Genomic DNA, 22,938 nt, shown 5'->3' with positions numbered 1-22,938 from the left:
GGCCAGACGGGCTGTTCCCCCCACCCCCAAGCCCCCGCACCTCCTCTGCACCAGGGTGGGCCTCGTCCCCAGGCCCCCTGGCCTGCTGCTCACTGTGCTCCAAGGCGGCCAGCAGCCCCGTGGGCCTCCGCTCGGTGTGGACTGGCTCCTGCTCGTACTCCACACACAAGCTGCTTTTGGGGTCCCCGGCAGCTGGTGGCCCTGAGGGAGCACCACAGTAAGCAGCGCAGTCCACGGGGAAGGCCCAGCCTGGGGGCCACCCATGATGCCAGCAGAGCTGCCGTCGCCACCCTGCATGGCCCCGCGCCTGCCCCTCACCCACCGGAGGGCCTCTGCTTCAGGCTGGGCACGTGCAGGTCCAGACTCTTAGCTTTCCTGGTGGAGAGGGAGGGGCCCGGCTTCCTGGCCACCCTGACAGCATCTTCGTCCTCACCCGGACTCGGGGCCACAGCCTGAGGGGCGGGAGCCCGGGGGGATGGCGCCGGCATCTGCAGAATCACAGGGCGGGTGGGGCCCCTGCCTGTTTCTGGCTCCTCAGGGGACAGTACCCGGCCCCCTCCCTCGGCAGGGCACGATGGCACAGCCAGCTGGGACTCGGGGCTCACAGTTTTCTGAGCGACACGGAAGAACTGGGCCACATCTCGGATAACGTGGCCAAAGTTTTCGTACACTTTAACATAGGGACGCACCCAGGAGGGCAGCTGGGCTCTGGCATCGGCGTAGGCAAACCTAGAAGGCAGGTGTGGCCCTCAGCCCCTGCTTCCTCTGCCCCGAGGGCCGAGGGGCCGCGGCTGCCCTACAGCCCACTTCTCAGGGCTCCATTCACCCAGGTGAAGAACTGTTCCGCCACAGGAGCCCCCAGGCTGAGACCCCAGGGGGCCAGAGACACTGCTAGGGAGACGGGGGCAGCTCGTGGGTCCAGAAAGGGGCTCCGCCCAGTAACGGGGGGGAGGGTGTCCACGTGGAGCCCCACCTACACCTGCACACCACGCACCTGTGGTCACAGAGGAAGACAGCCCCGTAGTCCTGGCGGTGCCGGATCACTCGCCCGATGGCCTGGTTCACAGCCCTGGATGCCTGCTGCCGGTACCACTCCTGCCCAGAGAGGAACTGTGGGGGCAAGGGGACTCGGTCGCGGCCCTGGGTGACGGGGGGCTGGGGGCTGGGTCATGGCCCTGGGTCACGGGGGGCTGGGGGCTGGGTCGTGGCCCTGGGTCACAGGGGGCAGGAGGCGTAGTGTGGTCATGGCCCTGGGTCATGGGGATGGGGGTGTGGTCCTCCCCCACACTGGCCAGCCCTGCGGTAGCTCACCTGGACCCCAGCTCTGCTCTGACCCTGCATCTCGTCCAGGAACTGCATCTTGAGGACAACCCGGGGGTCCATGCGTGGGGGGTATGGGAGGCCTGTGACCATCACACCACGGCCATTCATGTCTGAGAAGTCCAGTCCCTCACTGGCCTAGGGAACAGGCCAGGGAGCTGCCTGGGAGCAGTGGGCACTCTGCTCTCCTCGCTGCCTACATCCGAGCCCAGGGACCTTCCCCAGGGTCCGTCCACGCCTGACCCTCAGCCACATGCTCCCGGGCAGGGCAGAGGCCCGGCTTGGAGTCCATGGCTCCCAGAATACCATGGCCAACTCCTACGCACCGAGAACCTCCGGATGTCGGCCCATGGCCTGCGAGTGGGACTCCTGTGCCCAGCCCCACACGGCCCAGGAGAGCCGCTCCTTCCAGACCTCTGTGTTGGGTATGGGGCCCGAGGAGGGGCCCAGGCCTGTCCTGCCTGAGTCTGCTGATGAGGGCACAGGCAGCCAGGCTGGGACAGTGACCACAGAGCACGCACCTTGCCCCGGCACACTGCCAGGAAGGTGGCCCCGCTGGAGCCGGGGGAGGCCACCCTCTCATAGTAAGCACCGATGACCTGCAAGGAGAGGCTGGTTAGCCAAGTATCGAGCCACCACCAGACCCTTCCTCCTCCTTGAGCAAGACCCCAGATCTCATCCTCCAAGGTGAGCCATCGTCCCAGCCAGGAGGGCCAAGCAGGGTTCTAGAAGCTTCTTCATGGCACAGATCCCAGCCGACCCATACCTCACACCCAGAGCCCACTCAGTGTTTCCCAGAAAACACGGGGACCCCAGGGCCAGGGTGGCTGGCAGGGGCCTTGCTCTGCTGCCGGCTCCTCAGGCAGGAGGGTGGCCTGCCGTTGCCACCACACCGGGGCCAAGGAGGACACCCAGGGCCCCACGGAGGCAGCCTGGAGCGCACCTCCGAGAAGCTGCCCTTGCTCCTGGGCTCCACAAACACAGGCTTCAGCGCTTCCACCTTCCTGGCCAAGTCTCGGGCCTGCAGGGCAGGAGGGAAAGGCACAGGCTCCTCAGGCTGGGTCTCGGCAGCCTGCTCTGTGCTCGAGCCCTGCCCCCTCCCCGCCCAGACCCTGCCCATGTCGGGGGCTCCCCGCCGCCCCTAGGAGGACACACAGGGAGACACACCCGCCAGAACTCCAGGCTTTTCTCCATGACGGGGTAGGAAGGGAAGAAGACCAGGAGCCCGTGGGGCACCACACGGGCGACGTTGCCTGGAAGCACCAGGGCTGTGGTCAGGGCCGGGTCCAGGTGCCCAGAGCCCCCCCGGCTCTCACGAGGGGGGGTCCAGCACAGGGACAACGGGGGGCAAGGGCTTCCCGAGGGATGCAGGTTCCACGTGACATACTCACCCAGAGTCTTCCCCAGGGAGGACAAGTACTCCTCGGAAAACCTGCACAGAGCCAGGGAGGCCACTGGCACGAGGGCCCCGGGCTAAGCCCCCAACTCCCGTCTCCTCACCCTGCAGGCCTGAGCCCAGGCCCCCTCACCGTTTGTCAAAGGCGGAGCTCAGCTGGGCTCCGTCGGGGCCTCTGGCGATGATGCCCACCCAGATCTGGTGCTGGTGGATGACGTGGGGGTTCTCCAGGCAGACCGGGAAAGGGCTGAGTGTGGCCAGAGGGAGCGGACAGTGGGCGGCAGCACAGAGCACCACTGCAGCCCGCGAGGTCCGAGACCCCCAGCACCCTGGCTAGCAGGGACTCCTGGTGCCCGCCCCAGCCGGTGCACCCCACCCCCACCCGGCTGGCGGCACCAATGTCACCGGCTCCTGGGCTTCTGGCAGGGCATGACCCGTACATCTGCATCTCCAGGGCAAAGGAGGACACGGGGGCCAATGTGCCACTGGTGAGGATGAGGGTGTGGACACCCTGGCGGACGAGCTCGCGCATGCTGTGGCCGGGGCTGAAGCACCAGTAGCTCAGCACCTTCCCTGCGGGGGTGGGAGGCCGGGTGTGAGGGTGGGGCGGGCCCTGACCACCTTCCTGACCGCCATCCTCTCCACCCCGCCAGCATCACCCGAGCGAGGCACTTGCAGCCCCAGGCCCAGTGTGCAGGGGTCAGAACAGGGGTCTGCCCAGGGCCCGAGCCCAGACTGCGAGCTGGACCCTCCCTCGGGGTCCCAGGAGCAGAAGGCAGGCACCAGGCAGATGCTGGGGGACACTTCCAGAGAGGCAAGGCAACCCCAGCCCTGAACTCCTGCAGGAACTGTGCCGTACGGCTCAGGGCACGAAGCCCACCCCACGAGAACACACAGGAAGGAAGCAGCGCTCGACCTACGGACATTCCAAGCACGGATTGCAAAGAGGGAGTGCGAGTTCCCAGGCTCTCCCCGGAAACGGCCGCCCTGCACGAGCCGCTGTGCCGTGCCAGCAACAGCAAAAGCCTCGCGGCTCGGAAAGGCCTGCCCGTTCCTGCAAGTGCTTGACTGTGGCCAGGGTCCCCCGAGAAGCTCCGGCAATGAACACTGCACAAGTAGGATGACGCGCACTGTGACTCAGGCATGACGGCCCATTTCCTGAAAGGGGCAGACCACTGCCACGCGGGGACCGTTTCTGCCCCAGATGAGCAGGCGGCCTGGGGCCGGGGCCAAGCACAGGGCGCTGGGAAGCGCCCACCCCATGAACTCATTTCCTACAAACACCCACGGGGAAGCCACGTGACTTCAGTACACCAGTGCTGCCTGGGGAGCTCTGGTCCCTCCCTCCCCAGGAGGGACACTTCCTACTGGGACAGGCCTTGTCACCCTCCTGGCCCTTCCCTTCCAGTGTCTGCACACACTCCAAGGGGCTGCTCCTGCTGGGGCTGAGTTGTGCCACGTGCCGCCTGAGGCAGCCTGAGGAAGGACAGCCTGCAGAGGGGGAGGACAGAGCCTGGGGGAGGGCAGAGCCTGGGGGAGGGGCACCTGAGCAGCCGAGGCCCCATGCTGGCTCCCAGAGCAAAGCCCTGCTCTGACCTCTGACCCCCGCCCTCCAGGCTGGACACCAGGCAGGGTGGGTGAGGCCTGCTGAAACCTGGGAACCGCAGTGCTCCGGACCCCGAGCCCAGGGCACAGGCACAGAGCCTGCCCACACAGCATCCCCAGTGGCACCGACGCTGAGACACTGAGAAGCAGGGGAAGCCACCATGGCACGTGGAGAAGGCGGGACTTGGGGCTCACGTGTACAGCAGGGCCTGGGGCAGCAGGGCCAGCTGGGTGCGCCCTTCAGACTCAACCCCGAGGCCCGGGGGCCTCCCTGCAGCGCAGCGCAAGGTGGACGAGAGCCCGGCCTCGCGGGGCAGGTCCGTGCACTGACCTGCCCTGGGCAAGCAAGTGGCTCCCAGCTGGGCCGGGAGGCCTGGCCAGGCCCTGGCTCTGCCACCAGCCAGGTGACTCTGGGCAGGTCCCAGTGCCACCAGACCTTCTCTGAGGTCTCTGTAGCTCAGTTAACTCTGACTTCCAGAGGCGGCACGAGCAGGCCACCCTGGGGAGGGCTGGCCACAGAGAGGCGGCAGACCCGCGCGGGCAGCAGTGCGTGGCCAGTGCTGTGGTGCTGCGGGTGCGCTGGGCCAGGCAGGGGTAGCCGCACCTGGCTTCCTGGGGGCCGTGGTGCTCCAGGAGTCTGACCGCGGAGCCGCCTTCCGGTGGCCGGCGTCGGGGTGGATGTGCACCTGGGGGGCGCGGGGACGGGGGTGCTGAGGTCCCACACGCGTCCTGGAGGAGGCCCCCACCTCACAGGCCTAGGGACCCCCAGCCTTATCCACTTCCCGTAGGCAGTCCCTACCTTATAGGACCGTAAGGCCCCCAGTCTCGCCCCGGAACTGGAGCCGCCCTCAGGGGCATCCACGCTGAACACGATCTGAAAGGCAAAGAAAGCACGACCTACATCAAGGGCCTGGGGCTGGGAGGGGCACAAAGCCCCTCCCTGGTGTGCCCAGGGACAGGGAGGCTCCTTGGCCCAGCATACGAGAACGCCGAGTCACCCACACGGCAGGTCAGACGGGCACCCAGGGCACCATCTGCTCCGCCTGCCATGCCGCCGAGCTCCCCTTGCGTGACCCCAGGCTGGGGCACAGGCACCTGCCCGAGTGACCCCAGCAAGTTCTCTATGAGCCTCCCACCACCGCGACATCCACGTGCTGGAAGTGCAGCAGCCCTGCAGGGCCTCCGCTGCGCGCCCTGCCCCAGTCCACCTAGGAACTCAAGCACTCCCGTCGGAACCGCGGCAGGATTCCTGCAGGAAGCGAACAGCCCCGCCCAGAGCTCACCAGGCGGAGAAAGGCCCAGCCAGCTAAGGGGCCACGAGAAGGGATCCGCTCTGGCCAGTGTATGCTCTGACTCACCAGAGAGCTACAGTAAACAAGAACGCAAAGCAAACCACTGCCAGGAAGACATACACCTATCGTGTGCCATAATAATTAAAGGTTAAAAGCAAATAAATAAAATCAAACAGCTGTCAGGCATGGTGGCCAACGCCTGCAGTCCCAGCTACTCAGGAGGCTGAGGAGGGAGGATTGCTTGGGCCCAGGAGGTAGATGCCAGCCTGGGCAACACAGGAGAGCCCGTCTCGAACAACAACGGAGCAGGTGCCCGAATGACAGAGTCCGGGAAAACCCGGTTGCTTAGTCAATAACAGAACAACTGGCTTGTGCTGGAAAAATAAAAGAAGATTTCTGTCCTCCACATCCCTCACAGATGACTTTACAAGGATCAGAAGCCTCGGTGCAAAATATCTAACCGGACAGTGTGGTTTGGAAAAACGTACGAGGCCAGGCTTATCACCTGGGGCCAGAGGGCTCGAGCCTACAGGACAAACACCCGACCGGGAAGCCTGTTCACCAAACCCAACATGAAAATGGAAGAGACAAGTAGAGAACACGTGTTTCACACACGCTAACACTGAGTTCACAAAGCACCCCGCAGACCAGCAGAGAGAGACAACCCACGCGCCAGGAAAGGGGCAGAGAAAAGGAACCACAAATGGCCAAGACACGTCAGGAGGCCACAGAGAACACGCCCTGCTCTGCCCAGCCGACTGGCCCAGCGGGCAGAGAGCTCTGGGGTCAGCCCGCCAGCGCCAGCAGAGAAACACGTTCGCCGAGGGCTCCAGGAGACGCAGCGACGAGCAGGGGCGGAGGCCGCCTGGGGCAAAGGCTTCCTTCACCACCTCCTGTGCCTCAGCCCCAGGCAACCCTCACTCTGGACCTGCGGAGTCTGGACAAACCCGCTTCCTCGCCCTCCGCAGTCTCCCCAGCAAGGGCTGCCCCAGGCTGCCTGTCCCTCTGGTCTTGGGCCCAGCCCTCGCTGTGCCTCCAGGCTGGCCTCCAGCTAAACTGTATGTCCCCACATCCCCATTCTACCCAGGAGACCCCGCTTGTGCTCAGGAAGCAGCGAGGGATGAGCAACTGCTCCGTCACACGGTGTCCAGGCCAGCACAGCACCTCACGCCGGGCAGGGGCTGAGTCACCTGCCAGGGACTTAGAGCACAGCCAAAGCGGATTACAACCCATGGGGTGAGCTGCGTTTTGGCTCCAGAGAGGGTGGAGGGAGGAGGAAGCTCCACAAACGGAGCCTGGGGAACCGCATGGGGGTCAGGCCGGGGGCAGCAGGGCCTGCCTCACCTGGCCGTGGGCCGAGGCTGGCCTTGGAGCCCAGCAGCGGCACCAGAGGAGGGAAAGAGCAGATTCCCTGGAGCTGCTCCCGCCGCAGCAGCCTGCTAAACCACAGGGACCCGTCAGGACACAGAAGCAAGGCCCACCGGCAGGAGCACAGCCAAAGGGGTCTGGCCCAGGGACACCCGCTGGGAGGACAGAGCGGTGCTGTCTTTCCAGCCCGATCCCTTCACAGAAGAGGAGACGGAGGCTGAGGTGGCCAGAGCTGCGTCTGTCCGGGAGGGCCCCCTGGCTGTCCTGGCCCACGGCTCCAAGCCCATCAGCAGGGACACGGCAGCCTCGGACCCCAGGGCTCTAGCGCTGCCTCCCTCCCGCATGAGCTCCACAGAGGTCCAGGCAGACACTCGCGGAGCCATCACACAGCTGGGCAGCTCCTGCCAACCCCTCTGTGACCTCAGGTGGCCTGAAGGTGCACAGGGTGGGAGGGGAGAGCCCCATGAAGGCAGTCTTGCACAGCACCACACATGACACGGCTTCCTGGGCCTCAGTTTCCCCAAGGACCAACAGCCCCACAATCAGGACTCTTGAAAGTCTGCTTCCAAAAGACCCCCAAGGCTCAGGAGAGACACCTGTGCCCAGAGCACCCAGAACTGGGCCTGCCCTCGACCAGCTGGCCAAGCAGCTTCTGGAGGGAGAACAGGCACTGACTGAGCACGTGGGCTGAGGGCGTGGCTCAGCTGACGTCCCACGAGGGAGGGGAGGAACGTGGCCAGGGAGAGGAGGGATGGCGCGTCGCCCTCCTTCTCGGGCCTGCAGCGCAGAGCAGAGCAGAGCAGAGCAGAGAGGCGCAGAGAAGAGCAGAGCAGAGCAGAGCAGAGAGGCGCAGAGCAGAGCAGAGCAGTGCAGAGCAGAGCAGAGCAGAGCAGAGAGGCGCAGAGAAGAGCAGAGCAGAGCAGAGCAGAGAGGCGCAGAGAAGAGCAGAGCAGAGCAGAGCAGAGCAGCGCAGAGCAGAGCAGAGCAGCGCAGAGCAGAGCAGAGAGGCGCAGAGAAGAGCAGAGCAGAGCAGAGCAGCGCAGAGCAGAGCAGAGAGGCGCAGAGCAGAGCAGCGCAGCGCAGAGCAGAGCAGAGCAGAGAGGCGCAGAGAAGAGCAGAGCAGAGCAGAGCAGCGCAGAGCAGAGCAGCGCAGAGCAGAGCAGAGAGGCGCAGAGAAGAGCAGAGCAGAGCAGAGCAGCGCAGAGCAGAGCAGAGAGGCGCAGAGAAGAGCAGAGCAGAGCAGAGCAGCGCAGAGCAGAGCAGAGAGGTGCAGCGCAGAGCAGAGCAGAGCAGAGCAGCGCAGAGCAGAGCAGAGAGGCGCAGAGCAGAGCAGAGCAGCGCAGAGCAGAGCAGAGAGGCGCAGCGCAGAGCAGAGCAGCGCAGAGCAGAGCAGAGAGGCACAGAGCAGAGCAGAGAGGCGCAGCGCAGAGCAGAGAGGCGCAGCGCAGAGCAGAGCAGCGCAGAGCAGAGCAGAGAGGCGCAGCGCAGAGCAGAGCAGCGCAGAGCAGAGCAGAGAGGCGCAGCGCAGAGCAGAGCAGCGCAGAGCAGAGCAGAGAGGCACAGAGCAGAGCAGAGCAGCGCAGAGCAGAGCAGAGAGGCGCAGCGCAGAGCAGAGCAGCGCAGAGCAGAGCAGAGAGGCGCAGCGCAGAGCAGAGCAGCGCAGAGCAGAGCAGAGAGGCACACAGCAGAGCAGAGAGGCGCAGCGCAGAGCAGAGCAGAGAGGCGCAGAGCAGAGCAGAGCAGAGAGGCGCAGAGCAGAGCAGAGCAGAGAGGCGCAGAGAAGAGCAGAGCAGAGCGGCGCAGAGCAGAGCAGAGAGGCGCAGCGCAGAGCAGAGCAGAGAGGCGCAGCGCAGAGCAGAGCAGAGAGGCGCAGCGCAGAGCAGAGCAGAGAGGCGCAGAGCAGAGCAGAGCAGAGAGGCGCAGCGCAGAGCAGAGCAGAGAGGCGCGGCGCAGCGGCCACAGTCTTTCCCGAGAGGCTGTCTGGGAAGGCTCCTGTCCCCAGACTGCTGCTCACGTGCAGCTGGGCCTCTCCATAATGAGGCACCAACAGGGTGGGGCAGTTCCCTGGCCCTCCCCGCCCTGGGGGTCCTCACCCACCAGCACCACCCTGCGGGACTGGCCAGACCTGTCCCCCGTCACCTGGCTCCGAGGCTAAGTAGACTTAGGACGGGAGGAAATGAGTCTAAGGGTGTTTTGACCCAAAGCTGGTGTGGGGGCCTCAGTGCTGCCCCAAGGCAAGACTCAGCACCTAGCACGGCAGAAGGAAACACCTGCCCAGGGCCGAGCAGGCCCTACCTGGATGATGTCTGCCAGCTTCTGCAATCCAGCGGTGTTGGTGAACACTCCGGTGCCTGTGGGGTTGGGGGGGTGGCATCCTGACCACAGGCAGGGGAGGCCCGACCTGGCCACCCCAGCCACGAGCCAGCTGGCCCACACTGCCCAGCTCCGCCTCACACCCAGGGGGTGACCAGCTTCCTCTTCCCCGCAACGCCCTGTAGAGTGCGGGGTCTGCTCTTCCCAGTGGTCGGGGGAAGCCAGACAGGGATGGGGCCTCAAGGGGGCCCGTGGGACTTGACAAGAGGCTCTGTGGTCAAATACATGCTGGAGCCCCTCCCCCCAGAGCCCGGGAGCGCGGTGAAGACCCCGCTAGGTCCTGCACCTCCTCCCTCCCGAGACCCCACTCTGCAGAGGAGGCTGCACAGAGTAGGCCGTGGGGAGGCTGCCCAGGGAAGCCCCCTGGACCTCACGCTCTAAACACAAACGGGACTCGGGTGGCACCCAGGGGAGGCTGCGGGACCAGGACCCACGACCCACCCGGGCCTCTCTCGCTGCTCTTCCTGAAAGGGACTAACTGGGACAAGGCTGCAGGCAGAAGCTGCCGCCACAGAACTGGAACGTGCTCGACAGCGGCCGCCAAGGGGCACTAATGCCCCCGCGTCCTGGGCGGAAAGGGAAAGCTCTGCAGGCCGAATGCCTGCTCGTGGGGACGGGCCACCACCAGGTGCCACCAGGCGCACAGTGCCAGCGGCCCAGCTCGGAGAAGCAGCCTGATCCAAGGCCTGACCCGAGACCACTGGGCTGACGCGGCCCCTGGGCAGCCGAGACTTACGTCCTGCCAGGTGCTGGATGATCTGGTCCAGCGAGTCCAGGATGCAGCCCTTGGTCTGAAGCGTTATCTGGGCCTCGGCAAACAGCTCGAAGATGTAGCTGCAGGAGGAGGAGACAGCTCAAGCCTGGGAGGGGGCCAGGCCGCGGCCCTGTAAGTTTCCTTCGCTCAGAAACAAACTCTGAGCCCCTCCAGGAGAAGCCTCTGCCCTCAGGAGCCTCCAGGTGGGGAGAGATGGTCCAGCGCAAAAACCACGTCCCAGGGAAGACAAAGCACCAATCAGACGGAGTCGTCAGAGGCTTCCTGGAGGCGGTGACTCTGGGGAGTGCCTCCAAAGCTTAGGAAAGTGAAGGGGTGGAGCAGAAGCTCCAAGAGGGGCCCTTGGGAGTGCAGGTCAGGGGCAGGCTGAGGAGCATCTGCCGGAATCAGAGCCCAGAGGGCAGACAGGCGCTCTGGGGAAAGGCAGGCAGCCCAGGCCCAGGACAGGCTCTGCCCTCGACAAGCCTGGGCCTGGGTCCCCAGCGGAGCCACCACGCAGCCCCCAGCCGTGAGCCCTCAGCTGCCTGCAGGACAATACACCTGCTGCCCCAGGCTGCGGAGTAGACTGGAGCCTGTGGGACATTGGGAACACTCTGGGCCTGCTGGGGTCCTAAGGAGGCGATGCGGGGGGACGCTGGTTGTCCTCATGAGAAGGTCTGGTTCTAACCGGCACCTGCACTGCCAACGAGAGCCTGGAGGAGGAGGGCTGGCAGGGGCTCGGTGTGGGAGTGTGTGCCTCCCTCCCTCAGGCACAGGCGGGCAGCCCCTCCCAGGTGTAGGCACGGAAAACAGGCTCACCGGCGAGTGAAGGCCCAGGCCAGCCAGCCATGGCCCAGGCACGGAGCGAGGACAGAGCCCACACGCCCCCTGCCCGTCTCGAGCTCCAGGCTGCTCGCCTCTTCCCTCACCTCCCTGGCTTGGTGACGCCACTGTTGTCTCCAGGCAGCTCGACAGCGTCAATGGCGCCCTCCAGGCGAAGCAGGATCGCTATGGGCCAAGGGGGTGTCAGGGGGTGTCAGGAGAGGCCCCAGCAGCCGCGAGGAGGAGGGGAGGGCGGCACTTACTCTTCAGCTTCGCGATGTCTTCCAGCTCCATGTTCAGCCCTGGGCGAGAGAAAAGCAGCAAATACACAATCCTGCAGACTGACTAATCCCTCCAGCCGTGTTCTTAGGAAGCAGGACTCCCAGCGTGGAGGAAAGGACACAGGTGTAAGAGAAGAGGCTACGTAGAATCCTCTCGTCCAGCTCTGAATCAGAAACAGCATGTGAGCTCAGCAGCGCACATACGCACAAGCCCCTGCACACGGGTGCACTTCCTAGCTCTGCCAGCTGAAAAGACAGTGACCAACCCCCTGTGGGGCTTAAAACACCTTCTCCCACGAAAAGAAACCAGGGCTTGCAGAAGACTCGGAAATGCAGCGGGTGTGGAGCACCCTGACTCCCGGGCAGCTCTGAGGCCGCCAACCACCCCGGATCGTGCCGACAGGGTGGGGGACGAGAAAACACCTGAAGATGGAACAACTGAGCTTTAACGTGGGATTTGCAGTGGATTGGACCAATCATATGTATTTAAATGCACACAATGACGGAACTCCCAAATTTGAAAACTGGGAAAGCAAAAGGGGAAGAAAAAAATCGGCATTAATATTTATGTTGCTTGTCCTGAGTAAGTGGTATCACCACCGGGCTGATGCAGCAAAGAGTATCTTTATAGATTATTCCTGCTAACATATTGGTCTTGCAATCCCCGGATAATGAACTAACGCAGGCACTGAGCAGCAACAATGTTACCAGCAAGAGTATCTTTATAAATTATTCCTGCTAACATACCAATCCTGCAATTCCCAGATAAGGAACAAAGGCAGGCACTGAGCAGCAACAATGTTACCAGCAAGAGTATCTTTATAGATTATTCCTGCTAACATACCCATCCTGCAATCCCCAAATAATGAAGGAAGCAGGCACTGAGCAGCAACAATGTTACCACCAGGAAAGCTGCGAGCCTCCTGAGAGAAGAGATGCTGCTCCCGGGCCTGCCAAAGGACACCTGCTCCGAGCCTCTGAACCCGTCTCTTGGGGCACAGGACCCGGTGGCGCGTGGACTGTGCCACAGGCGCAGGCAGCAGGCTGGGGCTCTGCAGGTCGACGGCCTGGGTCCTTCGACAAATAAAGTGTAAGGAAAAGAACAGAACGCAGATGAGAACTGCACTTCCCATCCCGAGCAAGACATGGTAGGAAGCACTAGTTTAGTTTCCCACCAATCACAACAAAAATCCCTGCACTAAGCAACTAACGGAAGACTCTGAAGGCAGAGAAGGCGGCAGGCAGCGGTGAGGGCCCTGGGGGTGGGCTGCCTGCTTGCTGCATGTTATATAACCTGGCCGAGGCAATAGGAACCTCGCAACCTGCAGACAGCAAGACACCAACAGGCAAACCTAACAGAGCCAAAAGAAGCCCACTCTGCTAGCCAAGGGACCAGGGAGAGGACAGAAGTGCTGCACAGAAGTCTTGTGGTCACATCTGCCCTGCCCACTCCACACAGGCGCGGTGGTGTGGAGACCATCCCCCTGCATTGAGCAAACATCAGCAGAGAGGTGGTGGGAAGAGGCAGCCACCCCTCCCAGCTGAAGAGTGTGTTGGGGGGCTGTCCACAAGAGGAAGGGGGGTGAGGGATTCTTTACATCTGCACATAAAGTCCTAGGGACCCCACCGCCCCGCTGAGGGGGCCGGGTGTGAAAGCTCTGACAGCTGGACGCCGGTGTGGATGCCGCCCGGATGTCACACGGGCAGGTGGGCTGGTAAGAGTGGCCCCGGAAAGGCGTGAAGATTAACTGACATTCGAACCACAGCCCACCAGAGTGAGCCGGGATGTGCTTCTGAATCTGTGCAGACTGCTTGCTAAAACAGATTTAAATAAGAGCCACAGTCTCAACAAAGTACTCAGAATATCCAGGATGCAACCCAGAATTACTTGTCATAAAACCAAACAAAAAGACACAGGGAAATCTCAACTTGAAAGAGAAAGGACAATCAACAGATGCTAACACCAAGATGACACAGATGTTACAATTATCTGACAAGGATTTTAAAGCAGCCATCAGGGGGCAGTGGAGGCTCACACCTGTAAAACCAGCTCTCTAGGAGGCCGTGGTAGGAGGATTGCTTGAGACCAGGAGTTTGAGACCAGCCTGAGCAAGAGCAAGACCCCATTTCTACAAAAAACACAAAAATTAGCCAGGCACACCTGTAGTCCCAGCTACTCGGGAGGCTGAGGCAGGAGGATCACTCAAGCCCAGGAGTCAGAGGCTGCTGCAGTGAGCTGTCATGACACCACTGCACTCCAGCCTGGGCAACAGAGCGAGGACCCTGTCTCTGAAAAAAAAAGAAAAATGAAAACAAAAAAACCACCATAATTTTAAAAATTGTAAAAAATAAAGCAGCCAACATAAAAATGTTCCAACAAGCAATCATGAACACTCTTGAAACAAATGAAAAATAGAAAGTCTCAGCAAAGAAAAAGAACATACAAAGAACTAAGTAGGAATCTAGAACTAAAACCACAACAGCCAAATTTAAAATCCAGTAGACAGGCTCAAGTAGAATGGCGATGGCAGAGGAAACAGCAGAGAACACACAGACAGACGTATGAGATTATCCTGCTCGAACAACGGAGAAAGTCGACTGAAAAAACAGAACACACAGATCCTCGGGGACCCTGTCACAACAGACTAGCGTGCGTGTGGGACTCCCAGTAGATGAGAAAAGCACAGGACTGAAAAAATATTTAAAGAAATAACGGCTAAAAACTTCCCCAACCTGGCAAGGAACTACAGCTCCCCAAAGCTGAGTACACCCCAAAAAGGATAAACCCAAAGAATCCCACACCAAAACACATCACAATAAAACTGCTGAAAACTAAAGGCAAAGACAAAAATCTTGAATGTAGAGAAAAATCCTGCATTAACAATAGGAAATAACCATTTGCATGACGGCAGAGTTCTCATCTGAAACCAGAGGCCAAAACCCAGTGGAATGTTTTCCAAATGCTGAAAGATACGAGCCTCGGACCCAGAATTCCATATCCAGGACAAATATGCTTCCGGAATCAAGGTGAAATAAAGACATTCTCAGATGAAGGGAAACTCAGAATTTGCCACCAGTTCTCTCAAAAGAATTGTTAACCACAAATAAATGGTAAGTATGTGAGTGATGCATATGTTAATTAGCTTGATTTAACTATTCTACAATGTATACTTATTTCAAAACATCACGTTGTATACCATAAATATATGTAACTTTTACTTATCAATTAAAAAGAACAGAAATATATTAAACTAAGAGTTGTTAAAGTCTTTCAGACAGAAGGAAATAATATCAGAAAAAACTTTGGAACATTAGGAAGAAAGAAAGAACATCAGAAAAGAGTAATTTTTGGGGACTGCAAACTAGTACAACCTCTGTGGAAAGTAATATGGAGATACCTCAAAGAGCTACCAAGTAGAACTACCATTTGATCCAGCAATCCCACTACTGGGCATCTACCCAAAGGAACAAAAGACATTCTATAAAAAAGACATCTGCACTCGAATGTTTATAGCAGCACAATTCACAACTGCAAAGATGTGGAAACAACCCAAGTGCCCATCAATACATGAGTGGATTAATAAAATGGGGTGTCTGTATACCATGGAGTTCTACTCAGCCACAAAAAACAATGGTGATCTAGCACCTCTTGCATTATCCTGGATGGAGCTGGAGCCCATTCTACTAAGTGAAGTATCACAAGAATGGAAAAACAAGCACCACATGTACTCGCCATCAAAGTAGTATTAACTGACTTAACTGACCAACACTTAAGTGCACATATAGTGGTAACATTCACTGAGTGTTGGGCAGATTGGGGGGGAAGAGGGGATGGGTATATTCACACCTAATGGGTGCAGTGCATACCCTCTGCGGGATGGACACACTTGAAGCTCTGACTCGGGTGGGGCAAAAGCAATATATGTAACCTAAACATTTGTACCCCCATAATATAATGAAATAAAAAAAAGAGTAATTTTTTTTTTTGAGATAGGGTCTTGCCCTGTTGCCCAGGCTGGAGTGCAGTGATGCACCATAGCTCACTGCAGCCTCAGCCTCCCGAGTAGCTGGGACTACAGGTGCACACCACCACGCCTGGCTAATTTTTTTATTTTTTATACTCACTGTGTTCCCCAGTCTGGTCTTGAACTCCTGGCCTCAAGCCATCCTCCTACCTTGCCCTCCCAAGTTGCTAGGATTATAGGTGTGAGCCACCAAAGCTGGTAATATCTGGGTAAATTTAATAAACAATTATTTTCTTTTGTTAACCGCTTAATGGTCATAAGCAAAAATCGTAACATCATCTGGTATGGTTCTCAATGTATGTAGAGGTATATAAATATACAGAAAAACGTATCCTAAGAGGGGGATAAAGGATAAATGGTAGGCTGGGCGCGGTGGCTCATGCCTGTAATCCCAGTACTCTGGGAGGCCACGGCAGGAGGATTGCTTGGGCTCGGGAGTTTGAGACCAGCCTGAGCAAGAGCGAGACTCACCTCTCTACTAAAAATAGAAAAATTAGCCAGATGTGATGGTGTGCACCTGTAGTCCCAGCTACTTGGGAAGCTGAGGCGGGAGGACTGCTTGCACCCAGGAGTTGAAGGTTGCAGTGATCTATGATAACATCACTGCACTCTAGCCCTGGCAACAGAGCGACACTCCGTCTTAAAAATGAAAAATAAATAAATAAGATAAATGGTGGAAAAAGAAACTTAAAACTCAGCAAATGTTAAAAAGAGGAAGACTAGACATGCCAAAAGATGACAGACTTGGACAACACGTCCCAACCTTACATCACACATCAGAAGAACTGACCATTGCTGGCACAACTTTTATAACTTTTGATCTGGATGGACAGGCTCAAGTTCGAAGAGTGTGGAAAACTACCTTCCTGCTATCAATGGCCGGATGTTTCTGGTGGATTGAGAAGACCACGGGAGACTGCTGGAGTCAAAGGAGAACTTGATCCCTGATGACAGAGGAAACCATTGCTAATGTGCCTTCCTGATTCTTGGGAGCAAGATGGACAGACCTAAGGCCATCAGTGAAGAAAGGTCACAAGAGATGTTTGGTCTGTGGTCACACAACAGGAAGGGCAGCGAGTCTCGGAAAGAACCGAATGCCCAATGCTTGGACATTTTCAGTGCAGGCTGCTCACAAGACAAGGCCGTGGAGAGGCTGCCACTGGATGCCACCAACCCGTACGGACCCAGGTCTCAACACTCAGGCCTACTCAGAGATTTGATCACTCCACGTGCATAACTTGAATTCAATAGATTTTTGTTCCTTATAAAACAGGTTTCTTTAGATTATTAATATTATATCAGCTGAGCAAATATGGACTCCCAGTCAGGTGTTAACAGAGACTTTGTAGAAAATATGGACCAATTAACCACATCCATAAACGTATTCCATGATTACCGTGTAAAAGTACGCTTTGGACAAAAACTGGAAAGGAATCTATGGGACTAGCAAGTCATGCGTGGCCGTAGACGCACAGGCTGTTTAACACATTTACAGTGAGTGCACTTGGTTTTCCAGGTTTACACGGTAGAGAGGCGGTCAATACTGGCTGGGGAAGGATGTAGGTCTTCAGAAAATGTCAGAACTACTGAGTGATACCAGTCCTTCCCGGGTCTACGGGACCCTGAACCATCCTCAGCTGAGAAGCCCCTTAAAGAAGCCGACGCTGTCCTGAAAGGTCCTCGAACAAAAGGCACCCACGAGTCCAGACTCAGCTGCACGGGGGCTCCAGCCTCACAGCTCCAGGCTGGAAACTCACCTGAGCTGGAGGAGTCCACGCTGAGCTCCAGCCGGAGCTCGCCCTGCTGCGCCACCTTGGCCTGCTCCTCCAGCACCTGGTCTATGGCGTCCAGTCCCGAAGCCAGGTCATGAGGGGTCAGGTCGAAGGATGCCGACTCCTCGCACATCTTCTCCTGAGAGCACAGGCATCCACGTCACACGTGGCAGGGCAGGAAGCTGAGCACCAAGTCCCCAGAGCCACGTCCCCAGAGCCATGCCCCGAGGGCTCCTGAAGCCCCACGGTCTCCAGGCCAGGTCACAAGCGGGCAGAGATGTCCGTCTGGCCCACACAGTCATTTTTAAACACCGATGTTTAAAAATGACTATTTTACTTGAGTTGACATTTCTTAATTGTAAAATTCTCAATTAAAATCTAGATTTCTGGCTTCTCCCGAAAGTCAGAAGACCTGGCCCATCATCTCCCACAGCAGCAAGTTCTTGGAACCACATGGGGGCCGAGGGTGGACACCGAGGTCCCAGGCACCAGGCCCCGCAGCGAGAGGCCGGGACACCAAGGTCACAGGCACCAGGCCCCGCAGCGAGAGGCCGGGACACCAAGGTCACAGGCACCAGGCCCTGCAGCTCTCAAGAGGCCGGGGCCCTCACGGAGCCCCACCCAGGCTCCAGCGTGGCTGGGCACGGCGGACCCCGGCAGCCACTCTCCAGCAGCTCTGCTGGGGACACACGGCCCTGCGCCATGGCCGGTGTGGGAACGTGACCGTGGCTCTCCACAGCAGCCCTCCCAGGGCCAGGGACACTGCAGGAGAGATGACAGGCCTGTGGTCGTCCTGGTGACAGCAGGGAGAGGAGAGAGCCCCAGGCCAGGCTGGTCCCACCAGCCAGCCGGAAGGAAAGGGTCTGGTGAGGGGCACATCCTCAGCCCGGCCGGCCAGCCAGCCCCAGCGAGGCATCTGACTGGCGGGAGGGCAGCAGGCACACGGGGGGGCTTTGTTCAGAAGCCCAGGGCCTCAGGTTTGGACAGTGCTCGTTCACAAGGGCTTGCGCTGGTTTCAGGGACAGAGGCCAGTGGAGACTCACCACATTGTGAGCTTCATCAAAGATCACGACTGTCCCCTTCAGGTCGATGTTGTGCGCCCTGCGACTCTAGAAAAAGGGACAAAGGGCTGGAGTGGAGCAGGACAGGGGCCCACTGAGTGCAGGCTTGAAGAGCAGAGGGCAGGGAAGGGGACAGAGGCACAGGCAGGCACCCACTAGCACGAGCACAGACCACAACCGCTGCCGGGAGGACGTGGGGCAAGGCCCTCTCACACCGGGCTGGGGGTGCAGCTGGCCAAGGCTGGTTTGGGACAGCAGCCTGGCCACACCTGCCCGGTGTTGACCAGCCTGACATCGGGCCTGTTCTGGGGAGACAGGCACACAGCACAGAGGGGCAGGGCTGTGGTCACTGGGGGCCAAGGAAGCCAGGGGAGCCCCGGAGTGTAGCACTCAGGGAGATCTAAAATCCAGCAAGCAGGCCTCACCCCAGAGTGTGACAGAGCAACCCGGGGTGGGGTCCAGCTTTGGTATTTGTCTTAACTTAATTTGAAGCTTAATTTTCATAAAACAAAATACTCATTTTAGGCAAACGTTTGAGTTTTGACAAACGTGTGCACTGTGTAACCACCGGCCCTCCCCTGCCCTTTCTAGCACACCAGAGTCCTCCACGCCGGACCCTCTGGGTGGGCAGGTCTGAGGCTGCACCCCCGACGCTGCCGCGTGGCCAGCAGCTCACACCCTCTGCCTGCTGGCAGTCATGGTATAGACATGCCAGGATCCGTCTGCTCCCCTGTCGGTGGGCCCACGTGGTTGCTCCCCGGTTCTGGCGACCATAACTAAAGCTGCAGTCCCAGTGCAAGTCCAAGGCTCCGGACACAGCTTTCGTCTCTGGGGCTGGGCCAGGTGGCACCCGTGTACAGAACAGCCGCACCATGCCACACACACAACCAGCAACGGATGGGACTCTAGTTGTCCCACATCCTCGCCCGACATTTAAGTCTTTAACTTCATTCATTTTAGTGGGAATGCGGTATTAGCTCCCTGTGGTTTTAATCTGCATCTCCCTGGTCCCCAGTGATGCTGGCAGTCTTTCCACATGCCCAACTGGCCATTTCATCAATCTTGGTGAAATGTCTGTTCAGATCTTTAACCGGGGGTTAATTGGGCTGCTCAGTTATGAGAGCATTTTACACACTCTAGTCAAAAGTCCTTTGAGGCTGGGCACAGTGGTTCATGCCTGAATCCCAGCACTCTGGGAGGCCGAGGCGGGAAGATTGCTTGAGCTCAGGAGCTCGAGACCAGCCTGAGCAAGAACAAGACCCCCTCTCTACTAAAAATAGAAAAATTAAGGCCGGGCGCGGTGGCTCACGCCTGTAATCCTAGCTCTCTGGGAGGCCGAGGTGGGCGGATCGTTTGAGCTCAGGAGTTCGAGACCAGCCTGAGCAAGAGCGAGACCCCATCTCTACTAAAAATAGAAAGAAATTATATGGACAGCTAAAAATATATATATAGAAAAAATTAGCCGGGCATGGTGGTGCATGCCTGTAGTCCCAGCTACTCGGGAGGCTGAGACAGGAGGATCGCTTGAGCTCAGGAGTTTGAGGTTGCTGTGAGCTAGGCTAACGCCACGGCACTCACTCTAGCCTGGGCAACAGAGTGAGACTCTGTCTCAAAAAAAAAAAAAAAAAAAAAAAAGAAAAATTAGCCAGGTGTCATGGCGCACACCTGTAGTCCCAGCTACTCGGGAGGCTGAGGCAGTAGGATCGCTTGAGCCCAGGAGTTTGAGGTTGCTGTGAGCTGTGATGACAACACAGCACTCTAGTCCAGGACAACACAGTGAGACTTTGTCTCAACAACAACAACAACAACAACAAAAAAAAAAAAGAAAAGCCCTTCAAAAGACAGAAGCATTTTCTCCCTTTCTGACTGCCTTTTCTTAACTTTCCTAACCCTTTAAAAGAGTTGAACCTTTAAATTTTGGTATAGTCCAATTTTTGAATTTTTTCTTTACTGCTAGGGCCTTGCATGTCCAACCTAAGAAATCTCAGCCTACCCAAACGTTGCAAAGACCTCCCCCGTGCTCCTTCCAGCATGTGTAGTTCTCGCTTTCCATTTAAGTTTCTATAGCGTGGTATGAGGAATAAAAGGTATTCTCTTCCAAATGGACATCCAGGTACTATAGCACCATTTTTTGAAAAACCAAAACCAACTTTCCTTTCTCCACAGGATGACTTTGGCATATCTGGTGAAAACCAGTGACCACATGCGTGTGGGTCCGTGTGGACGGCTGTCTGCTCCCTGCTGTGTGTGCATCCTCAAGCCAGGGCACCCTGCCCTGTTACTGCAGCTTCAAGTCCCCTCAAAAACAGGGAGGACGAGCCCTCCAACTTCATTCTTCTTCAAAGCTCTTTGAAAGCTTTTGCATTTCCACGAAAACATCAGAATCAGCTTCTCGGTTATGACATAATTGTTCCAGGGCAGGGCCCTGTGTTTTTAGAAGCTCTCCAGTGGGTTCCCACCGGAAGTCAGCACTGAGCTAGAAGAATCGCCAACCGTGGCAAAGCTCACCAGCTCGCTGTGCCCCAAATCTGACACCACTCTCCAGGGCACGGCCACCTCCCATAGGGCTCTGCCATCACCCGTGTCCACCCCTGCTCCAACCCTGCAGGCACCTCCCTTGGGCTTCTCTCCAACCCTGGGCCCCTCCGCGTCCCGTCCCCTGGCGCCACCTCTGCCCCACCCCTCTCCGTTCCCCCTCACAGCCCTTCGGTGCCAACAGCTCCAGTGCTTCCTCTTGTCTGTCAGCCCCAGAATCAAAGCCCCACCCGAGTGAGCCAGCACAGCGGGCTCTGGATAAACACCCACCGCGGGAAGGAAGGAATGAACAAAGGGATCTGGACAGGATGACACCCGCACCGTCACCGTGGCCTGAAAGTAAAAGCCGCCAAACCCTGGGGCATGCTCCCACCCGCGCAGAACGGAAGGAGCAGGGGCAGGAAGGGCTGCAGATGAGCACGGCACGAGCAGGACAGCAGCAGAGGGTGCTCAGGCTCCCGAGGTCCCTGCGCCTCCCCCAGTCTGACCCGAGACGCCACGCTGAGCTGCCAGGACCCAGGGTGGGCCCTGGTCTGTGGGCCACAGCCCCCGCGTCTCCTCACTCCCACCAGCCCGCCCACTCCCAGGCTGCTCAGAAGGACTGACCCACAGCCTTGGCTGTTCACAGCTGCATCTGGCCAGGTTTTCAGCCCCGGACCAGTGACAAAGGCGGGTCCTTCCACCCACACCTGCTGCTCTAAGGGCCTGAGCCAGCAAAGGCTTGAACGGCCCCTCCTGAGCCCGGACACTCCCTGGACAGCAGGAACTGTCAGCTGCACAAGACGAAGGCCTCACCTTGGCATCCAACAAGTAATTGTACGGCATAAAGATGATGTCAGCTTGCGGTTTCAGGTTCCGAGAAAGGTAGTAAGGGCACACTCTGAGGGAGAGAAGATGCTGTGAGCACCCCACGGAGGGGCCGGTGCAGAGTGCAGGGTGCCAGGGGCACAGCCACCACTCAGGGCCACCACAGCCTCTGGCCAGGAAGGAGCCCTGGTCCTGCCCGTGGGGCCTTGGCAGGAAGCTGGTGTCTGGGACAGGCAGGGAGCCCACCTGAGTTTTCAACCATGTGAATGTACCACCTGTTTTAAAACTCTATGCAAAACAAACAAAAAGAAAAAAACCAAACACCCCTCAATCCTATTCCTAGACAGAGGTCATTAGGAAAAAAACAACATACAAGCACTAAAAAAAGTACAACTTTTTCCCTCGATATAAGAAAACTCTTTCTGATCACAACTGCAATCCTCGAAGCTACAAAGGTGGACAGGCCAAGCGCAGTGGCTCACGCCTATAATCCCAGCATTTCGGGAGGGTGAGGCAGGAGGATCACCTGAGGCCAAGAGTTTGAGGCCAGGCTGTGCAACACAGTGAGACCCCGTCCATACACAAAATGAAACAATTAGCCGGGCATGGTGGTGCACACCTGTTGTCCCAGCTGCTTGGGAGGCTCAACCCAGGAGCGCAAGGTTACCGTGAGCTGTGATTGTGCCGCTGCACTCCAGCCTAGGCAACGGAGCGACACCTTGTCTCAAAAAAACCCAATTTTTCTGAATAAGAGCAATAAAAAAAAAATAAAAGCGACATATCCGTGGCCTCCACACATCATGGGAGTCGGCTGTGGACGGACTCGGAGGCCTCAGCCTCACCTGTGCCTGCTCCCACTCTTGACCAGGTCCTCGATGTCCAGGATGGGGGTGGCCAGCTCCTGCTCCAGGCTCTTCCCTGCGGGCACCAGGCAGGAGCAAACACACTCTCAGGGCCCATCGTGAGTTGCCCAGACCCCAGGGGGGTGCCCAGGACAGAAAGGCTCCCACACAGAGGGCAGTGTGGGGTGTCTGCCGCCTGTGGACGCACCACCGAGAATGCAGCTGGGCTCTCAGGCCCCCAGCGAAGGCCCCCCCAGCCCAGGAATCCCAAGGGAGCCTTGCACTGCACCCCAGGAGGCAGGCAAGGGGCCCAGGCTCAGGGTCGATCACAGCTGGAACCGACATCCCGAGAGTCCCACTCATCCTCTCCAACACGGATGGCCACAAGGTGGGACAAGAGTGGCCTTCTGGGGGAGGGGAAGAGCAGCCCCTCAGCCTGTCACCCCAGCCCACAGAGGCACCCAAGTCCTGTAACTGGCAGCACCGTCACTCGGCTCCCTGACAACTAAAGCAGGCCCAGAGTTTCCGCCTAAAGGACAGCCAGGCTCAGGGCAGGGCACAGGCAGGAGCACCAAGGCAGAGCCACCTGGCCTTTGATCACAGTGGGGGCCAGGCCGCCTCTGCTCCTGCCCACGAGCTGAGGAGTGGCCCATCCCCTTCCTCAGGATGGCAGCCCCAAGAACGGGCA

At 58.6% G+C, this 22,938-nt stretch overlaps 1 protein-coding gene across 2 annotated transcripts in view; it reads right to left on the bottom strand.

Annotated features, from left to right (window-relative positions):
• Positions 1-22,938, bottom strand: part of RTEL1 (regulator of telomere elongation helicase 1) — a 33,662-nt gene that overhangs the window by 5,241 nt on the left and 5,483 nt on the right. For both annotated transcript variants that reach the window (XM_069495594.1, XM_069495595.1), the window contains exons 6-26: positions 22,251-22,326; positions 21,397-21,481; positions 18,049-18,114; positions 16,991-17,144; positions 11,191-11,229; positions 11,035-11,113; positions 10,091-10,188; positions 9,277-9,332; positions 5,121-5,195; positions 4,926-5,007; positions 3,157-3,289; positions 2,850-2,963; positions 2,712-2,752; positions 2,488-2,573; positions 2,264-2,341; positions 1,842-1,919; positions 1,312-1,458; positions 995-1,110; positions 606-729; positions 323-488; positions 41-201 (exon numbers count right to left, since the gene is read on the bottom strand). In XM_069495594.1, coding sequence (XP_069351695.1) covers positions 41-201; positions 323-488; positions 606-729; positions 995-1,110; positions 1,312-1,458; positions 1,842-1,919; positions 2,264-2,341; positions 2,488-2,573; positions 2,712-2,752; positions 2,850-2,963; positions 3,157-3,289; positions 4,926-5,007; positions 5,121-5,195; positions 9,277-9,332; positions 10,091-10,188; positions 11,035-11,113; positions 11,191-11,229; positions 16,991-17,144; positions 18,049-18,114; positions 21,397-21,481; positions 22,251-22,326 — 2,054 coding nt within the window. The remainder of the gene's footprint in view (positions 1-40; positions 202-322; positions 489-605; positions 730-994; positions 1,111-1,311; positions 1,459-1,841; positions 1,920-2,263; positions 2,342-2,487; positions 2,574-2,711; positions 2,753-2,849; positions 2,964-3,156; positions 3,290-4,925; positions 5,008-5,120; positions 5,196-9,276; positions 9,333-10,090; positions 10,189-11,034; positions 11,114-11,190; positions 11,230-16,990; positions 17,145-18,048; positions 18,115-21,396; positions 21,482-22,250; positions 22,327-22,938) is intronic.

This window comes from Eulemur rufifrons, chromosome 20 (assembly GCF_041146395.1).
Source record: "Eulemur rufifrons isolate Redbay chromosome 20, OSU_ERuf_1, whole genome shotgun sequence".
NCBI classification, from domain to species: Eukaryota; Metazoa; Chordata; class Mammalia; order Primates; family Lemuridae; genus Eulemur; species Eulemur rufifrons.
This window is presented reverse-complemented; position numbering and strand designations above follow the sequence as displayed.